A 19,456-nucleotide genomic window follows, 5' to 3' on the forward strand; every position below is an offset into this window, starting at 1 on the left:
GCCTAAGTTAACGGCAGAGTTACTCAGGAGAGGGATTCCGTTCGCGGCTACTGCCAGAAAGGCGGAACTTTTCAAATTGCTGTTTCCCGCTACACCACAGGCCGGCCCGGCTTCTTCCGGTGACAATACCACCATCACCAATTCACTGGTGCAGATCCACTCGGTCTTGAACTCGCTCACTAGTTCCATTCAGGATTTGCAAGCCCGGATGGAAGTAATGGAACAGCATCGCATTCCCCCCCCAGCAGTTGGGCCGGCTGCCGGCGCGGCATCTTCAGCTGTGGTCACAGGTACCGTGCCGTCCCTACTTCCAGCACCTAACCTGTCGCAGGGCGGGAGAGCGCCTTCAGTGGCACCGGTATATTTCGTTAGGCCCAGCATCAGAAAGGACATATTAGAGCGCAAGGATGTCAATCTGGCATCCTTGTTGATTACATCCCACGATGTAACGGAGAATAAGTCCTTCGGTTGCAGCGAGATGTCGGTAGTACTCAGTGCTTGAAGTGGGCCGGAACGCGGCGGTACTCAGTACCGCCACTTCCAAAAATTGCCCTGGAGAGTACCAGCACCTCTCCGTGCGCCCAGTACGTGGGTTTCCGGTACCGGAGCGCAGGGCCGGCCTTTGGGGTGTGCGGGCTGTGCGGCCGCACAGGGCGCCATAGTAACAGGGGCGCTGGGCGGCCGACAGCTCGCAATGTAATATGCGGCAGGCGAGGCTGCACTTGTGTTCTCCCTCGGGGCGCCCCCTCCATCTAGCCCTCCCCTGTCTGACCTGATTCGTTCCTCCTCCCCTGTCTGACCTGCCTGCTGCCCCCGCCGCTGCCAATAAGAAGAGAGACAGGAGGAGGAGGGGAGAGGCTGTGGCCACTGCGCCACCAATGAAGAAAACTGACCTGAATACAAAAACAGGAGGCGGGTGCTGGAATCAAATAGCCGACACCCGACCTCTGTGACAGGGAGCTGCGATCAGCTGCAGTTGAGTTAACCCTTCAGGTGCGGTACTGGAGGGGTTAATTGTAGCTGATCGCAGCTCCCTGTCACAGAGGTCGGGTGCCGGCTATTTGATTCCAGCACCCGCCTCCTGTTTTTGTATAAGAAACGTTTGTGGCACAGTGCGCCCCCCCCCCCCCCCCCAACACCCCAGTATAAGAAACGTTGGTAGGCAGTGCGCCCCCCCCCCCCCCTCAGTATAAGAAACGTTTGTGGCACAGTGCGCCCCCCCCCCCAACACCCCAGTATAAGAAACGTTGGTAGGCAGTGCGCCCCCACCCCCCCCTCAGTATAAGAAACGTTTGTGGCACAGTGCGCCCCCCCCCCCCCCCCAACACCCCAGTATAAGAAACGTTGGTAGGCAGTGCGCTTTCCCCCCCAAACACCCCAGTATAAGAAACATTGGTGGCTCAGTGGGAAGTGCCAGTGAGGGTTAAAAAATAATAAAAAAATTTTAACTCACCTCCTCCAGATGATCGCGTAGCTGCCGTTCTCCTGTTTTCTTCAAGACCTGTGGTGACGTCACTGAGCTCATCACATGACTATTACCATGGTGATGGATCATGTGATGCTAACAGTGATGTCACCACAGGTCCTTTGACAGGTCATGAAGAAAGAACAGAAGACGATCAATTGGAGGAGGTGAGTTAATTATTATTTTTATTTTTTAACCCTCATTGGCACTGCCCACTGCGCCACCAATGATTATTATATTGAGGGGGGGCCCACTGCGCCACCAATGATTATTATATTGAGGGGGGGCGCACTGCGCCACCAATGTTTATTATACTGGGGTGATGGGGGGGCGCACTGCGCCACCAATGTTTATTATACTGGGGTGTTGGGGGGGCGCACTGCGCCACCAATGTTTATTATACTGGGGGGATGGGGGGGCGCACTGCGCCACCAATGTTTATTATACTGGGGTGTTCGGGGGGCGCACTGCGCCACCAATGTTTATTATATTGGGGGGGGCGCACTGCGCCAATGTTTATTATATTGGGGGGGGCGCACTGCGCCACCAATGTTTATTATACTGGGGTGATGGGGGGGCGCACTGCGCCACCAATGTTTATTATACTGGGGTGTTGGGGGGGCGCACTGCGCCACCAATGTTTATTATACTGGGGTGTTCGGGGGGCGCACTGCGCCACCAATGTTTATTATATTGGGGGGGCGCACTGCGCCAATGTTAATTATATTGGGGGGGGCGCACTGCGCCACCAATGTTTATTATACTGGGGTGTTGGGGGGGCGCACTGCGCCACCAATGTTTATTATACTGGGGTGTTGGGGGGGCGCACTGCGCCACCAATGTTTATTATACTGGAGTGTTGGGAGGGGCGCACTGCGCCACCAATGTTTATTATATTGGGGGGGCGCACTGCGCACAATGACGGGTTAGGGAAATTTCACAGCAGAGTGCGCATGCGCTGGGAGCCTCGCCGGCGGTTAGGGTAGGGAAAAATTATGGGCCAGTGCACAGGTGCGGTGATCGGATGGATGTTCTCAGCAGGACACCGGCCGACACTGCGCATGCGCTGGGAGCCTCACCAGCGGTTAGGGTAGGGAAAAAGCACTGACCCGTACATAATTTTTCCCTTCCCTAACCGCTGGTGAGGCTCCCGGTGCATGCGCAGTGTCGGCCGGTGTCCAGCTGAGAACATCCATCCGATCACTGCGCCTGCGCACTGGCCCATAGTTTTTCCCTACCCTAACCGCCGGCGAGACTCCTGGCGCATGCGCACTCTGCTGTGAAACTTCCCTAACCTGTCATTGTGCGCCTGCGCGGCGCTGCACACCTCCTCACGTCATGTCCGGTGCGACCGGAAGTGACGAAGGTAGGGAAATCTCACGAAGTAGGGAAGTATAACATTACACCGGCCTTTGGGGTGTGCGGGCTGGTAACTACTTGGTTGGATAGTCAGCCAGCCTATGCCATGATGCCAGCAACAAGCAGTGTTTTTTTGTTTTTTTTGGGGGGGGGGGGGGGGCGCCACAAGGTTAGCTCGCACAGGGCGCCTGGACACCTAAGGCCGGCCCTGCCGGAGCGCAGCGGAGAGCTGGCAGTATCTCCTCCCTAATGTCGTTGGCTGGGCAGCTAGTGGAGGGGGGCGGGTCGTTGCAGAGTACGGCTCAGGCTGGCGCAGGCAGGGAGTTGACCTCACGTTAGGTGACGTCAACTCCTTCCCGCGCGCCTGTGACTGAGGAGCGATCAGTGCGGCGACCAGTGACTGGTCCTCCTTGGAGTCAGGAGTCGGACGGTGCAGCAAAGAACATCGACTTTGCTTTGGAATCCAACTTCTGAAGAGTACTGGTGAGTGACAGGCACCCCCCCTCCCCCCACACACATTAGTTCCTCTCTGTACCAGTACCCCCCCCCCCCCCCTGGCAGGGGGGTACTGGTACAGAGAGGAATTAATGTGTGTGATGAGGGGGGGGGGGGGGGGGGTCTGATGTGCAGGGGGGTACTGGTACAGAGAGGAACGAATGTGCGGTGGTGGGGGGGGGGGGGGTACTGGTACATAGAGGAACTAATATATATGTGTCTGATGGGTGGGTCTGATGTGTAGGGGGCCCCTGCACATCAGACCCCCCCATCACACACATATATATTAGTTCCTCTATGTACCAGGACCCCCCCCCCCCACCACCGCACATTCGTTCCTCTCTGTACCAGTACCCCCCTGCACATCAGACCCCCCCCCCCCTCATCACACACATTAGTTCCTCTCTTTACCAGTACCCCCCCCCCCCCCCCACCACCACACATTAGTGCCTCTCTGTACCAGTACCCCTCTGCACATCAGACCCCCCATCACACACATATATATTAGTTCCTCTATGTACCAGTACCCCCCCCCCCCCCCCCCCCCCGCACATTCGTTCCTCTCTGAACCAGTACCCCCCTGCACATCAGACCCCCCCCTCATCACACACACACACACATTAATTCCTCTCTGTACCAGTACCCCCCTGGCAGGGGGGTACTGGTACAGAGAGGAATTAATGTGTGTGTGTGTGATGAGTGGGGGGGGGGTCTGATGTGCAGGGGGGTACTGGTACAGAGAGGAACGAATGTGCGGTGGTGGGGGGGGGGGGTACTGGTACATAGAGGAACTAATATATATGTGTCTGATGGGTGGGTCTGATGTGTAGGGGGCCCCTGCACATCAGCCCCCCCCATCACACACATATATATTAGTTCCTCTATGTACCAGGACCCCCCCCCCCCACCACCGCACATTCGTTCCTCTCTGTACCAGTACCCCCCTGCACATCAGACCCCCCCCCCCCTCATCACACACATTAGTTCCCCTCTTTACCAGCCCCCCCCCCCCCCCACCACCACCACACATTAGTGCCTCTCTGTACCAGTACCCCTCTGCACATCAGACCCCCCATCACACACATATATATTAGTTCCTCTATGTACCAGTACCCCCCCCCCCCCCACCACCGCACATTCGTTCCTCTCTGAACCAGTACCCCCCTGCACATCAGACCCCCCCCTCATCACACACACACACACATTAATTCCTCTCTGTACCAGTACCCCCCTGGCAGGGGGGTACTGGTACAGAGAGGAATTAATGTGTGTGTGTGTGATGAGTGGGGGGGGGGGGGGTCTGATGTGCAGGGGGGTACTGGTACAGAGAGGAACGAATGTGCGGTGGTGGGGGGGGGTACTGTACTGGTACATAGAGGAACTAATATATATGTGTGTGATGGGGGGGTCTGATGTGCAGGGGGGGGGAGCACCGGCGCCTAATAGAGTACCGGCACCTCTTTTGGCCCACTTAAAGCACTGGTAGTACTCAAGGCCAAAGACCCCAGGCTCAGCCGCAAGCTGACCCTGGCTGAATTCGTCCTGGCTTTCAGTCTTTTCAGAGACGTGTTGTGCTCTGCCAGCCCCAATAGGAGAGAGGAGTTGGACATTTACCTCTACAGGGTGGTAGACTTGGCTCATAAGTACGGGGGCGCAGCATTTTATGACTACCATAGGTCCTTCTCGGCCAAAGCGGCAGCCATCTGGTCCCAGTTCCAGGTAGTCACGGACTGGAGCGACATTGACATGGAGCTTTTTTGCAGGCACTTCGCCAGCCTGAAGTCCCCGGTGTGCGCAACATGTCAGTCTCCTGCTCACACTACCGCCTGGTGCCCTTTGGCCGACCTCACTGCTGCCCCCAGTACCTCCAGAGGTGGGATCAACCCGGGTCCTAGCCTGCAGGCTTCCCAGTTTGATAAGCTGGGGAGACCCATTCAGTACTTGGGCAAAGCACAGCTTTGCAACAATTTCAACTATGCGGTATGCAACTTCAGCCAGTGCAGGCTCCTGCATATTTGTGCTACATGCTTCAGGGCACATCCGGTCACGGTCTGCACCGTGAAGCCGGCATGACTGAGCCGGGTGAATGTCGAGGTCCTTGACAACCTGCTGCGGCTTCATCCCGTTCAGCCGTTCCGCGCTTTTCTGGTGGAAGGTTTCTTACGGGGATTCCACACTGGGCTCATAGCCTTGCCTCAGCAGACACATGAATGCCCCAATCTGCAGTCGGCTTCCAACCATGCTGATCTGGTGGATCTGCTGCTGGCAAGTGAGCTGGAGAAGGGCTTTATCATCGGTCCTTTCCAGTCTTCTCCATTTTGCACGTGGAGGGTGAGCCCGGTGGGGGTGGTGCAGGGTAAATACTCAAATAAATTCCGTTTGATTTATGACTTGTCTGCTCCACATTCTTCCCACGTTCCTAGTCTCAACTCTCTGATTCCGTCTGAAGAGTTTTCATTGAAGTATACTTCCGTGGATCAGGCTATCCAGGTCATTCTACAGTCAGGCAGGGGCGCTTGGCTGTCCAAGGCAGATATCTCTGATGCGTTCAAACTGCTGCCCATTAGCCCATCTCTTTGGCAGTGGCATGGCATCAGATGGAGAGATGCGTACTATTTCGCCACAAAGTTGACGTTTGGTTCCAGGAGCAGCCCCAGTCTGTTTGACAAGTTAGCGCAGGCTCTGGAATGGATTTTGTTGGAAATTCAGGGTTGCCAGAATGTCATTCACTACCTGGATGATTTTCTGTTGATAGAGGAACCCTCACGGGCGCCTGCTGACTTGCAGGTTCTCTTGCAGGTGTTCGAGGAGTTAAACATTCCGGTGGCTGCCCACAAAACGGAAGGGCCTGCGCAGGTTGTCACATTCTTGGGGATCTCTCTGGATTCACGCACCATGTCGGCAAGTTTACCATTAGACAAACTTGATAGGATCAAATCAGGTGTCCGTTTCTTGCTCAGGTCTCAGGTTTGCACCAAGAGAGAATTGCAGTCTCTGTTGGGCATGTTGAACTTTGCCATGAGGATCATTCCTCAGGGCAGGTCATTCATTTCAAGGTTGTTAGTCTTACTGCAACAGACCAGTGATTTGGACGCATCAGTGCATCTTGATACTAACGCCCGGGCAGATCTGTTCATGTGGGACGGATTTCTTAGTGGGTGGAATGGCATTTCCATGTTTATTCCGAGGGCCACTTCTGATTCTCCACACGTATTTTCAGACGCGGCTGCCTCGATTGGTTTCGCGGCCATATTCGGCCCTCACTGGTTCGCCGGCTCATGGCCCTCGCACGTACTACAGATGCCGGGGTTTTCTCAGACGTCGGCATTGTTCGAGATCTATCCTATTGTGGCAGCCGCTATAGTTTGGGGGCGTAGGTGGTCGGGTCACACGGTGGTTTTCCACACTGACAACATGGCGACCGCAGAGATCATTAACAAGGGTAGGTCCAAATTGCTACTCATCATGTCTTTCATGCGTAGGTTGACCTGGATAGCTCTGGATCAGGGGTTTCATTTCCATGCCCAGTTTCTGGACGGGGTCAGCAATGTGGCGGCTGATGCTTTGTCCCGTTTTGACTTTGCACGCTTTTTCTTACAGAACCCAGAAGCAGACGAGGTGGGCACCCCGGTACCGGACTGGCGGCGGCTGGTCTTGGATTAGACTCTCTGTTGGTGGTTGCCAGTTCTCTCATTACGAAATCTTTGTCCACCAGTACTTTGAAGTCATACCGCCGAGCATGGGTAGTTTTCTTAGACTTCCAGTCGGTATACCCCAGGGGTGACGCTGGTCAGGTCAAGTACATGGTGGCTTTCATATCTTACTGTCACTCAGTACTAGCGTTATCCTACAACACCGTCAGGCTATATTTGGCAGGGGTGCAACATTTTTTGGCACTTCAAGAGCCAGATAGACCCTCCATTTTTTCAGCTCACCCGATTAAGGCCATCCTCAGAGGCATCCAGAAAAGCCAGGTCACGGGCAAGCCGAGCCGTCAACCTATTACGGGGGTCACATTTCGTAGTCTGTCGGACGTCCTCTCGTTGTCACCGTTCGGGGCCCTGCCCAGCCTGGTGATCAAAGCAGCGATGTACCTGGCCTTTTATGGGTTTCTCAGACCAGGTGAGGTGACACAGGCCAGACGAGGGGCGGTGGCTCTCCGCAAGGGAGACTTAGTCAGGATGGGCAGTATCTTCCATTTGCAGTTGCCTCACAATAAAACCAGGCAGGTAGGTCTTGGCCATGTAGTCAAATTCTTCCAGACCACAAACACCTGGTGTCCAGTAGCAGTCTTGGACAACCTCGCGCTGGCCCTTAGTCTCCACGGCCCCACCGACCCGTTGCTACCATTCCCTGTTGAGCCACTCACGACCAGCCAGTTCACCAAGCATATCCGTACCCTGTTGGCCAGTATTGGAGTGAATCCGGCACAGTTCTCGGGGCATTCTTTCCGCATTGGTGCGGCATCCGCAGCGTCCAAGCATGGAGTTCCTGCGCACATCATCAAGCACTTGGGGCGCTGGCGCTCAGGGTGCTTTGTCCGGTATATCCCGGAGCCTCTGGCAGAATTGGTCCAGGCATTTAGTACGTTGGCAGAATAGCACGGGGGCCATCCTTCCCTCACTGGTGGGTTTTTGCCCCCTTTTCCAGGCATACCAACCTAGTGAGGCCAAGGCACACCTCAGGCCAGTTAGGTAGGGGGGGGTGGTGGTTGGGCGTCCTCCATTCGCCAGGTCCTGACCACAAGTGATAAGGCTGGCCGCAGGTTAGCCTGGATTTGTGGGAGGGACCTGTACCTGTTTTAAGCGGTCCACTTCTCCCAGGCAGCACGTCGACATTCGGACATCCCCTGCCCACCCATGCCCATTTCTTCAGGCAGTCATCCAACTTTCACATCCAGGGTATGCCCCCTTTTCCAGGCATACCGACCTAGTGAGGCCAAGGCACACCTCAGGCCAGTTAGGTAGGGGGGGTGGTGGTTGGGCGTCCTCCATTCGCCAGGTCCTGACCACAATTATAGCTTAAGAACGACGTCTCATGCTGCTCACAAGTCGACTTATTGTCTGCTCAGGCATGGCATCTCACTTTTCTTGAACAGTGGCCCTCAGGTCATTTAGGTTCTGGGGTACAGAATTACAAGCTTGTACACGGCGACTCAGCTGCTACCATTTGTTTTCAGTGGGATTCAGGTCTGGAGAAAGTGCAGGCCACTCCATTTGAGGTACCCCAGTCTCCAGCAGTCGTTCCGTAATGATGCAACCTCGATGAGCTGGCGCATTGTCATCCATGAAGATTAAATTAGGCCTGTGTTGTTCATGCGGAGGCACAATGACTGGATTAATGATGTTATTCAAGTACTATGGGCTTGTCATTGTACCATTCACAAAGTGTAGGGCAGTTCTGTATTGAATAGACACACGTGCCCACACTTTAACACAACCACCAAAGGCTCGTCTGGCGACAACAGTGGCTGATGCATAGCGCTCTCCTTGACCAGCATCGTTGGCGGTAATAATTTCAGCTCAGCGTGAATCAACTTTCATCAGTGAACAGCACTGAGGCCCACTGGTCTCTCGTTAAGTGTGGATGCTCCTTCGCCCATGCAAGACGATATCTATAAGGTTTTAACCCCTTTAACTAGATTGGCACCCTTATATTCTAAGGACACTGTGCAATTTTTAAATGATATTGCATCTTTGGAAGTTGATGATGGCTGTGTGTAGTCTTTACACATCCATCACACATGAAAAGGGACTTGATGCGGTAAAAAGTCTTTTACAACATAGTACCTATACAGACATGGAATGCGATTTTTTTTCTTTCTCTTTTGACCATAGTATTAGAGCAAAATTACTTTTTATTTCAGGATACGTATTATCAACAGCGATGCGGTACCGCGATGGGTTCGAACGTCATACCGCCATATGCAAATTGTTATATGGCAAATTTTGAGGAGATTTTTATTTATTCTAATTCATTGTATCAATAACATTGTGTTTTTGGCGCAGATTTATTGATGATGTTTTTTACATATGGCGTGGCGACGTTCGAAACCTCACTGACTTTGCGACTTATTTAAATTCTGTATGGCCAGAGCTCCAATTCATGTTCCATTTTGATCTGTATCAGGTTTCTTTTCTTGATTCTTGAGTAATTAAGGGAGGAGATGGAAAAATTTAAAACAGACCTATATGCAAAAATTATAGATTGCAATAGTCTTTTGTTATATACCAGTAATCATCCAATTTCTACCAAAAAATCCATCCCTTATTCCCAGTATCAGAGAATTTGACACATAGTCAGTGAACCCGCAAAGTGTGAAACCAGATTGGATGAGATTACAGACTTCAGAATTAGAGGATATCCCACACACATATTAAAACAACAAAGAGAGAAAATGAATGTCTCTTTCTTAGCCAACACTCAAAAAAAAAAACTGAATACCTATTTATAGTCAAACATCATCTATGGGTTAATAAGGTACGAGCGATTATTAATAAACATCGGAATGTTGTGGCTAAATCTTATCCACAAGTTGAAAAGTTTCAAAGTCCGCCCATGATTTGCTACAAAAGGGCAGAAAATATTAGGGATAAAATTATCCGGGCAGACATTGGTAGCAACAAGTCTGCATTACATCTAAACAGGGTACTTTTCCATGTCTTGGTTGCAATCATTGTTCAAGTGTGATAAGAGGAGCTTACCTGACCCATGCTCATACGGGAGAACAAATACCCATACGTGTTTTTTTTTATACTTGCGACAGTAAGTTTGTAATTTACATTCTTAAATGGCCTTTTGGCTTACTTTATGTCGGCGAAACGTCTACCCGCATGAAGGATAGGTTTTGAAACTTGTTATTACTAGTGATGGGCGAGCATGCTCAGCCGAACACTAGTTCGGCTCGAGCATCGCAATCCTTGGCACATCGCGGTGTTCGGCCGAATACCGCGTGTGCTCGAGCGTGATGCTCGAGTGTCCTCCCTGCATGTTTGTTGGCTGCTATGCAGCCAATAAACGTGCAGGTGAGTACTGCCATTCACTGTAATGCCGTAGCCATATTGGCTGCTGGCATTACAGTGATTGCCTGGCCGGAACGCGTCATTGGGTGCTATATAGCACCCGATGTAACGTGTTCGGCTCAGTATTTGTCAGGGAGAGCTGGAGAGCAGAAGGGAGAGATAGTGTAGGGATTGGCCGCTGTGTTGTACAGAAGCTGTTAGGGTGTACGGTAATATTAGGAGTGAGGGGGCATGTTTAATCACTTTTAATTGAATGAGACATTTTATATTTGTATACTGCAGCACTGGAGCGGTGGGGGGGGAATTCTGTGGATGACAGTTTTATGTGGGACATCTGTGGATGGCACTGTTACGGGGTGGGGGGTCTGTGGATGGCACTGTTATGGGCTGGGAGGTCTGTGGATGGCACTGTTATGGGGTGGGGGGTCTGTGGATGGCACTGTTATGGGGTGGGGGGTCTGTGGATGGCACATATATAACAGTGCCATCCACAGATCCCCCATAACAGTGCCATCCACAGATCCCCCATAACAGTGCCATCCACAGATCCCCCATAACAGTGCTATCCACAGATCCCCCATAACAGTGCTATCCACAGATCCCCCATAACAGTGCCATCCACAGATCCCCCATAACAGTGTCAGCCACAGATCCCCCCCTGTAACAGTATCCTTCACAGATCCCCCCCATAACAGTGTCCGTCACAGATCCCCCATAACAGTGCATCATCCACAGATCCCCCATAACAGTGCATCATCCACAGATCCCCCATAACAGTGCCATCCCCAGATCCCCCATAATAGTGTCCTTCACAGATCCCCCCATAACAGTGTCCTTCACAGATCCCCCATAATAGTGCCATCCACAGATCCCCAGTAATAGTGCGATCCGCAGACCACCATTAGTTCCAAACCCACCAAAAGCACACCTTTTGGTTAAAAATATTTTTTTTCTTATTTTCCTCCCCAAATACCTACAGTAGGTGCGTCTTATGGGTCGGTGCGTCTTATAGTGCGAAAAATGCGGTATATTTTTTGTGCAACCTGCACTGAATTGCTAAAACCTGTCAGAGACCCAAAAGTCCTTTTAAAGACTGTAGTTGTATCTGGTAGAAATATATATTTTTAGCACAACCTGCGCTAAATAGCTTGCAATTGTTTGGCCGCTGCAGACAGCGATATTATCTGCACTACATCTCCTGTCTAACGCGTGCGCAGCCTAAAAATATCCGTGACATCCAGTGTACTTTTTCTGTAGACGGTGTCCGCTGCGGACAGTTACATTACCTGCGCTACATCTCCTATATAACGTTTGCGTATCCGAAATATCAGTGACATTCAGTCAAATTTTTTGCTGCTGGTGGCATCGACATTACCTGCGCTACATCTCCTGTATAACGTTTGCCCATCCGAAATATCAGTGACATTCATTCAGTGTAATTTTTTATTAGGCGGTGGTGACAGCGACATTACTTGCACTATACCTCCTGTTTAATGTGTGCGCCTAAAAATATCTGTGACATTCTGTGTACTTTATTTGCGCATACACTTACAAAATCTGTGCTACTGTGACATACTTGCAAGCTTATATACCATTTAATATGCGCAAGGCGAGCAGTAAGGGACGGGGAAGTGGCCGTGCTGCTGATGGTGCACGCAGAGGCCGTGCCTGCTGCCAGAGCACAAGAAACACACTTATCCACGATACCTAGCTTCATGTCCCAGTTTGCAGGGCGGCTCAGGACACCACTCTCAAAGTCAGACCAGTGCGACCAGATGGTCGGTTGGATTGCAGCAGATAATGCTTCCAGTCGGTTAAGCACCACCCTGTCTTTCACAAAGTCCAGTCTCAGTAGCCAGGAGTCTGGTAAACAGAATCTTCACCCTAATACTCCTTCCACCCACCATGGAAAGTCTTGGCAAACAAGTGATACCACACTCGGATATTCCGAGGAGCTGTTTTCATCGCCATTCCTTAATTTGGACCTCTCGCCAAGCCCGCTTGAAGATGGACATCAGGAGATCTTGTGCTCTGATTCCCAAACTCTGGAGCATCCACAGTCGGAAGAAGATGAGGATGGGGAATGGCAATTAGTGTTTCACGAGGTGGGTGATGGAGATGAGACATAGTTGCCAATAAGTCAACCGCAATTAGTGTCTAAAGAGGTTCATGATGAGGATGAGACACAGTTGTCAATAACTGAGGTTGTTGTTAGGTCAACAAGTCAGGAGGATGACCAGAGTGAGGAAGTCGCCCCTGAAGAAGCGTGAGACCGAAACCCGGTTCGGGCGTGGATGGGCATGCGGTTTTAAGACTTTGATGTGCTTTTAACAAGGATGTGTTTGTAAGTAGAATAAACCCTTTTTATATTTACGAAGTCTAGCAATAATTCACTATTGTGGCGAATCTTTGATCCCTATAGGAGAGTCTGGAAGAGGAGAGATGCTTTTCTGGAGAGCTGGATGGTGTTTTCAATGTCTGATTAAAAATAGCCTGTTGTGATTGACGAGGAGATTCATATTGGTGTACAGCAGCGCGGTCCGTTTGACTTCATTGCTTTTAGAGTGAGGAAGTGGAAGAGAAGGTGCTGGACGATGAAGTCACTGACCCAACCTGGGAAGGTGGCAAGCCGAGCGAGGACAAGAGTACAGAGGGGGAGGGATCTGCAGCACCGTAACCGTCTGGAAGAGGCAGTGGGGTGGCAAAAGGGAGATGGCGGGCCACACCAAACAGGCCCGCAACTGTTCCCTGGAGCACCCCCTTGCGGCAATCTCCCTTGCCATGGGGTAGGTGTTCTGCAGTCTGGTGCTTTTTTGAGGAAAGTACGGACGATAAAAGAATTGTCATTCACAACCTGTGCCTTACAAAAATGAGAGAATACTAGCAACCTCACCACCACCAGCATGATGCCACATGGGTGGGCCGAACGCCTGGGTCAACAACCAGTGTCTGTGTGTCACACCACTTCCTCCTCTATCCCTGTTTTACGTGCTGTCCAATCCCCTGTCCAAGACGCAGACCCGGATGCCTCCCGCCTTGCACCTGGACCGTCGCAAGCACCATCAGCTAGCACATCCACTTCTGTGTTCCAGCGCAGCGTACAGATGTTTATACCCCAGGCCTTTGAACAAAAGCGCAAATACCCAGCCACCCACCCATCGACCATAGCACTAAATGCGAACCTTTCCAAATTGCTGACCCTGGAAATGTTGCAATTTAGGCTTGTGGACACTGAGGCTTTCCGCATTCTGATGGCGGCGGCTGTCCTGCGGTACTCAGTCCCCAGCCACCAATATTTTTCACAGTGTGCAGTCCCAGCCTTACACCAGCATGTGTCCCGTAATATCACCTGTGCCCTGACCAACACAGTTATTGGTAAGGTCCACTTAACGACTGACACATGGACAAGTGCTTTTGGCCAGTGACGCTACATTTCCCTGACGGCACACTGGCTGAACGTTGTGGAGGCCGGGAGAGAGTCGTACCGTGGGATGGCACAGGTGCTACTGACGCCAAGGATTGCGAGCCCTACTTCCATCAGGGTTTCTGCCACCACCTACGTTAGTGGCTGCAACCCCCCTTCTCCTCCGCCTCCTCCACTTCCACCTCTGAATTATCATCTTGCAGCACCAGTCAGACATCAGTCAGTAGGTGGAAGCAGTGTAGCACAGCAGTGGGAAAGATGCAACAGGTCATGCTTAAACTGATCTGCTTAGGTGACAAACAGCACAACGCCACAGAGCTGTGGCAGGGGATAAGGGACCAGACTGAGCTGTGGCTCTCGCCACTCAACCTAGAACCATGCATGGTTGTGTCTGATAATGGCCGTAACTTGGTGGCTGCTTTGGAGCTCGGCAAGCTCACACACATACCATGCCTAGCCCACGTGTTTAACCTAGTGGTTCAGCGGTTTCTCAAAACCTACCCCAATTTGCCCGAGCTACTAGTGAAGGTGCGCCGCGTGTGTGCCCATTTCCACAAGTCATCGACAGCTTCCAACGGTCTGGCAACGCTGCAGCAGCGCTTGCAATTGCCAGCTCACCAACTGTTGTGCGATGTGAGCACGCGCTGGAACTCCACTTTCCACATGTTCACCACGCTTTGTGAGCAGCAGAGGGCAGTTGTGGAATACCAGCTGCAACATGGTCGTCGCCTTGTCAGTCAGCTTCCGCTCTTCAAAAGCGACGAGTGGGCATTGATGTCTGACCTCTGTGAGGTTTTACACAACTTTGAGGAATCAACACAGATGGTGAGCAGCGATAACGCTATTATCAGCGTAACCATCCCACTTCTGTGTCTACTCAAATGCTCGCTGCTCACAATTAAGGTTGATGGTTTGCATGTGGAAGAGGTGGAAATGGGGGAAGAAAGTACACATGGTGATAGCCAGACCACCCTCAGTTCATCTTCTCAACTCAAATCGGATGATGAGGAGGAGGAGGAGCAGGAGACGGTTGCCTCCGCTACAGAGGGTAGTACCCATGGAAGTTTTATTCCATCTGTTCAGCGTGGATGGGTAGATGGGAGGAAGAGGATGAGGAGATTGAGAGTCATCCTCCTGATGAGGACAGCGAAGTCTTGTCTGTTGGGACTCTGTCACACATGGCTGACTTTATGTTAGGCTGCCTTTCCCGTGACTCTCATGTTGCACGCATTTTGGCCAACACCAATTACTGGTTGTTCACCCTTCTCGACCCCCGCTACAAAGAGAACTTCTCATCTCTCATTCCTGTGGTGGAGAGGACAAGCAAAATGGAGCAATACCAGAAGGTCCTTGTGGAAAAATTTGCTCAAAAAATTTGCAGCTGACAACGCTGGCTGCAGAGTCTGTACTTTCTTGGCCAACCGAGGAGTGGAGACGAGGGGAACACACCACAGTTTCAACAGAGGCAGGGCAACACTCTCCAAGGGCTGGGAAAGTTTTATGACACCCCGCCAGCACTCTCAACCTGATGTGTGGCCTAATGTCACAAGGAGGGAACATTTTTGGAAGATGGTGAAGGAGTACATAGCAGACCGTGTCAGTGTCCTCAGTGGTCCCTGTGTGCCTTACAACTATTGGGTGTCCAAGCTGGAAACGTGGCACGAACTGGTGCTCTACTCCTTGGAGGTTCTGGCCTGCCCCGCCGCCAGCGTTTTGTTAGAGTGGGTATTTAGTGCTGCTGGGGGTATAATAACTGATAAGCGCATCCGCCTGTCAGCTGAAAATGCTGACTGGTTTATAAAAATGAAGAAGGCCTGGAATGCCCCTGACTTCTCTAGTCCACCAGAGGAAAGCGGCTGAACATAAAGGCACTCTAAATGTGGCTTTTATGGTGTATTGAATACACTGTATTCCCATGCACCCCTTCCACCACTAAAAAGGGTATATGGTTCAATCTCCCATTTCTCATCCTCCTCCTCCATCATATCAACATGCTTATTAGGCTGCGCTCTCTCCTAATGTTTTAGAGGGTCAGCTCAGCAGCGGGCCCTCACCCATAATGTTTTAGAGGGTCACCAGCAGGCCCTCACCCATAATGTTTTTAAGGGTCACCAGCAGGCCCTCAACCATAATGTTTTAGAGGGTCAGGCTCAGCTCAGCAGCAGACCCTCACCCCTAAATGTTTAGATGGTCAGCCCGGCATCAGGCCCTCGCCCACAATTTTTTTTAGATGGTCAGCTCGGCAGCAGGCCCTCGCCCATAATGTTTTAGATCGTCAGCTTGGCAGCAGGCCCTCGCCCACAAAATGTTTTACATTTTTATGTGATATACAGGTTGTATCGGAGTGCTTCTTCCTTGTAATTTTTTATTTACTTTATATACAAGTAAATATACAGAAAAGAATGTTTCCTAACAATTTTTCCTCTAAAATCGATTTTATCTTCGGTTTGGTGCGTATTATTGTCAGTCTGTAAAAGTGGCGTACTACTCGGACAACATCATTCCCAGCAGCGACCTGGGAGTCCAAGATGCATCCAGACATCCTCCCCATGCCGTTCCCGAATCATTTCAATGGTGTTTCCATCAATTTCTGACCTTTTACTATGAACCCGAGCAGGGGGTGCCTGGTTTAATGCTCGGGTTTTCCCATTGACTTCCATTGTGCTCGGGTGATCGGTAGATTTAAAAAGTGCGCCATGCAGGGCGCATGGGTCAGCCTGCCCTGACGCAGCGTAACAGAATGTTCTTCCCGTTATTGGTGACCATGGTTCCTATCTCCATTTGAGGAGACAACCAGGATTTGATTTCTTGGTTGATGACACGGAGCAGTTCCTTCCCGGTGTCACTCAGTTCGCCCAGGCTGACCAGGTGCAGAACCATGTGACATTGCCATGCTTTGCATAGGTGGTATGCTGGAGGACCACTCTGAACTGTGCCTGCAGTGGAGGCTGGGGACAAGATGGAGAATGAGGAGGCAGTTGAGGACATTGGCGCAGAAATCCCATGATTACAACGCGGAGGTGGCAATGCTATCACCCGGCCAAATTGATGGTGTGCTGGGGAAAAAATCACATTTATCCAGTGGGCTATAAAATTAAATATATTGTCCTTGACCATAGTTACAGCTCCACACGTCAGCGCTGGCATGAATGGTACCAGATGCTGACAGGCTCAAGGACTGGCCTACCTTCTGGTACCACTTGGAACCGAACCCAAGTTCGGGAAATGTTTTTTTACAGTAAAAATTAATTTATGAAGCTATTGCGAGAAGTCTCACGAGACTGAGCCAATACATTGGGGGCATATCCTTGCGATATGCCCCCATTGTCTAAGATGGGATAACCTCTTTAAGCCAATACCTGCTGATGACCAAGATACTGTTTGGAAGCTGTTTGGATTGCCAATTCATGCCAAGTAAAAGCAACTGTTCAACATTACTACAAAGTCTGGATTAGGGCTGAAACGATTACTCGATTTAATCGAGTAATTCGCCACAAAAAAATCATCGATGCAAATTTTTTGCATCGAGGATTCGTTTGTGTCATGTGACCACGGAGCAGGAGTAAAGCGCTTGCTATTACTTACTGCTCCGTGCTCACCCGCCGGCCCGCGCACTGCACTGCACATAAGCGCGCAATATGACCCAACGCTGTGTGACGTCACGACGTCAGTGCAGCGCGCAGAGAATAAGATGGAGGAGCTGTGGAGCGGCGCCACTACAGGAGAGGTAAGTACTGTCGCTGGGGACATGGCTAGGAGGGGGAGATGGTGGCACTGGGGGGCAGTTAGTGACGCAAGCTGGTGGCACTGGGGGGCAAGCTGGTGGCAGTTGGCACTGGGGAGCAAGCTGGTGGCACCTGGGGGCAAGCTGGTGGCATTGGGGGCAAGCTGGTGGCTCCTGGGTGCAAGCTGGTGGCAGTTGGCACTGGGGCAAGCTGGTGGTGCTAGGGGGAAGTTGGTGGCACTGGGGGGCAAGCTGGGGGCACCTGGGAGCAAGATGTAGCATTTGGCACTGGGGGCAAGTTGGTGGCACTGGGGGGCAGCTGGTGGCACTTGGGGCAGCTGATGGAACTGGGGGGGAAGCTGGTGGCACTGGGGTGGCAGCTGATGGCACTGGGGTGGCAGCTGGTGGCACTGAAGTGGCAGCTGGTAGGACTCAGGGGGAAGCTGGTGGCACTGAGGGGGCAGCTGATGGCACTAGGGGGACAGCTGATGGCACTGGGGTGAGGAAGACCTGAAGACACTTGGGGCAACGGAGCTGATGGCACTGGGGGATAGTGGAGCTGATGGCACTGGGGGGAACTGATGCACTTGGGCTGATTTCACAGGGGGGAATGAAGGGTGTTGGGGACTGATGGCAGGGGTCTGATGAGTTTTTATAAAGGAAAACAGTCTATTAATTCATGTTTTCTCAGATTACTCGATTAATCGTAAAAATAATCGATAGAATACTCGATTTCTAAAATAACCATTTACTGTAGCCCTAGTCTGGATTCCATTTATTCTACTCATCCACTATCCAAGTTCAACTAACCCCTTTTGCACTGCTTCAGACCACATCATGTCTGGGATCCACGGATATCCAGGTAGGAAAACCGTGACACGTGTACATAGCATTTACTCCTACCTCTGGGTACCAACATTTAGTGGGACGTTACATATATAGCAGCAGAAGCCACAGCCAGCAGCTTCTATCATGGTATACATGGTGTGAATAGGCCTAGGAGTATGGCATTTTGCAGTGAGGAAAACTGCAACTCTCAGCAGGTCCTGAAGGTTTGCATCTGATAGGGCATGCTGGGAGTTGTAATTTTCAGAGAGGGGAACAGTAAAAATATGATCTTTTTTTATTTTTTATCAGTAAATACCCTTTCTTCCATTATTTTAGGGACTTGGGGACTGGCCTGGCTGAGCACACTTTTATAGCTTTATTTTAAAAAGAGCCTCCTGCTTCTCTTCTCCTGCCCTGTCATTACATTCTCCCACACTGATCTTCTGGGCTCTGCTCATCTCTGGAACAGGGGCGGCAGGAGAGCTCCCTTCTCCGCGTGCAGTGTCAGCTGGATGACGGATGTACGTAGTGAGAGCAGAGGTCAGGAGGTCGGGCCCACTGTTGAGTAATATTGCTCCGCATCACTGTGCCAGCTATACAAGACAAGCAGCTGGATGACAGGCATGATCATCTGGCTACTTGCTACATACACACTGTGCCTATGTTAAATGCTGTGCTGTGTATTACAACAGCGCCTGTCAGCAGGCAGTTGGGGTTGCCGCTGACTAGTATAGGCAGACAGACAAGGGGCCCACTGAGGATTTCACCGACTCCCCGGTGGGCCAGTCCTAGCCTAAGTAGCAGAGCAGATGAACTAGGTAAGCGTACCTAAGAGGCATTTTTCTATAAAAGTTTTCTCTTGCTTGAACTATTGATTTTCAAATAAACTGAAAATATTGTACCTGAGCCAAAAGTCCAGATTCTGTCTTCAAGGCTGTTTCAAACAGACGTAAAAGATGTTGGAATTTCGCATCATCATACTCAAACCGATTTCCAAATGCAATGGAGCAGATAACATTACTAACAGCATTGTTTATGAGGAATCGTGGATCGAACGGATCTGCAGAGAACACAGTAATGGCTTCAGATAAATAAAGGTCTACAGTATATACGCTTTATCACATATACATGTTTAGAAA

At 51.2% G+C, this 19,456-nt stretch overlaps 1 protein-coding gene across 1 annotated transcript in view; it reads right to left on the minus strand.

Moving 5' to 3' along the window:
• LOC120978913 (cytochrome P450 2D14-like) overlaps positions 1-19,456 on the minus strand; it is a 168,128-nt gene that overhangs the window by 107,097 nt on the left and 41,575 nt on the right. Inside the window, exon 4 of the mRNA XM_040407343.1 lies at positions 19,220-19,377. Coding sequence (XP_040263277.1) covers positions 19,220-19,377 — 158 coding nt within the window. The remainder of the gene's footprint in view (positions 1-19,219; positions 19,378-19,456) is intronic.

The sequence above is a fragment of the Bufo bufo genome, chromosome 9 (assembly GCF_905171765.1).
Source record: "Bufo bufo chromosome 9, aBufBuf1.1, whole genome shotgun sequence".
Taxonomy (NCBI): Eukaryota; Metazoa; Chordata; class Amphibia; order Anura; family Bufonidae; genus Bufo; species Bufo bufo.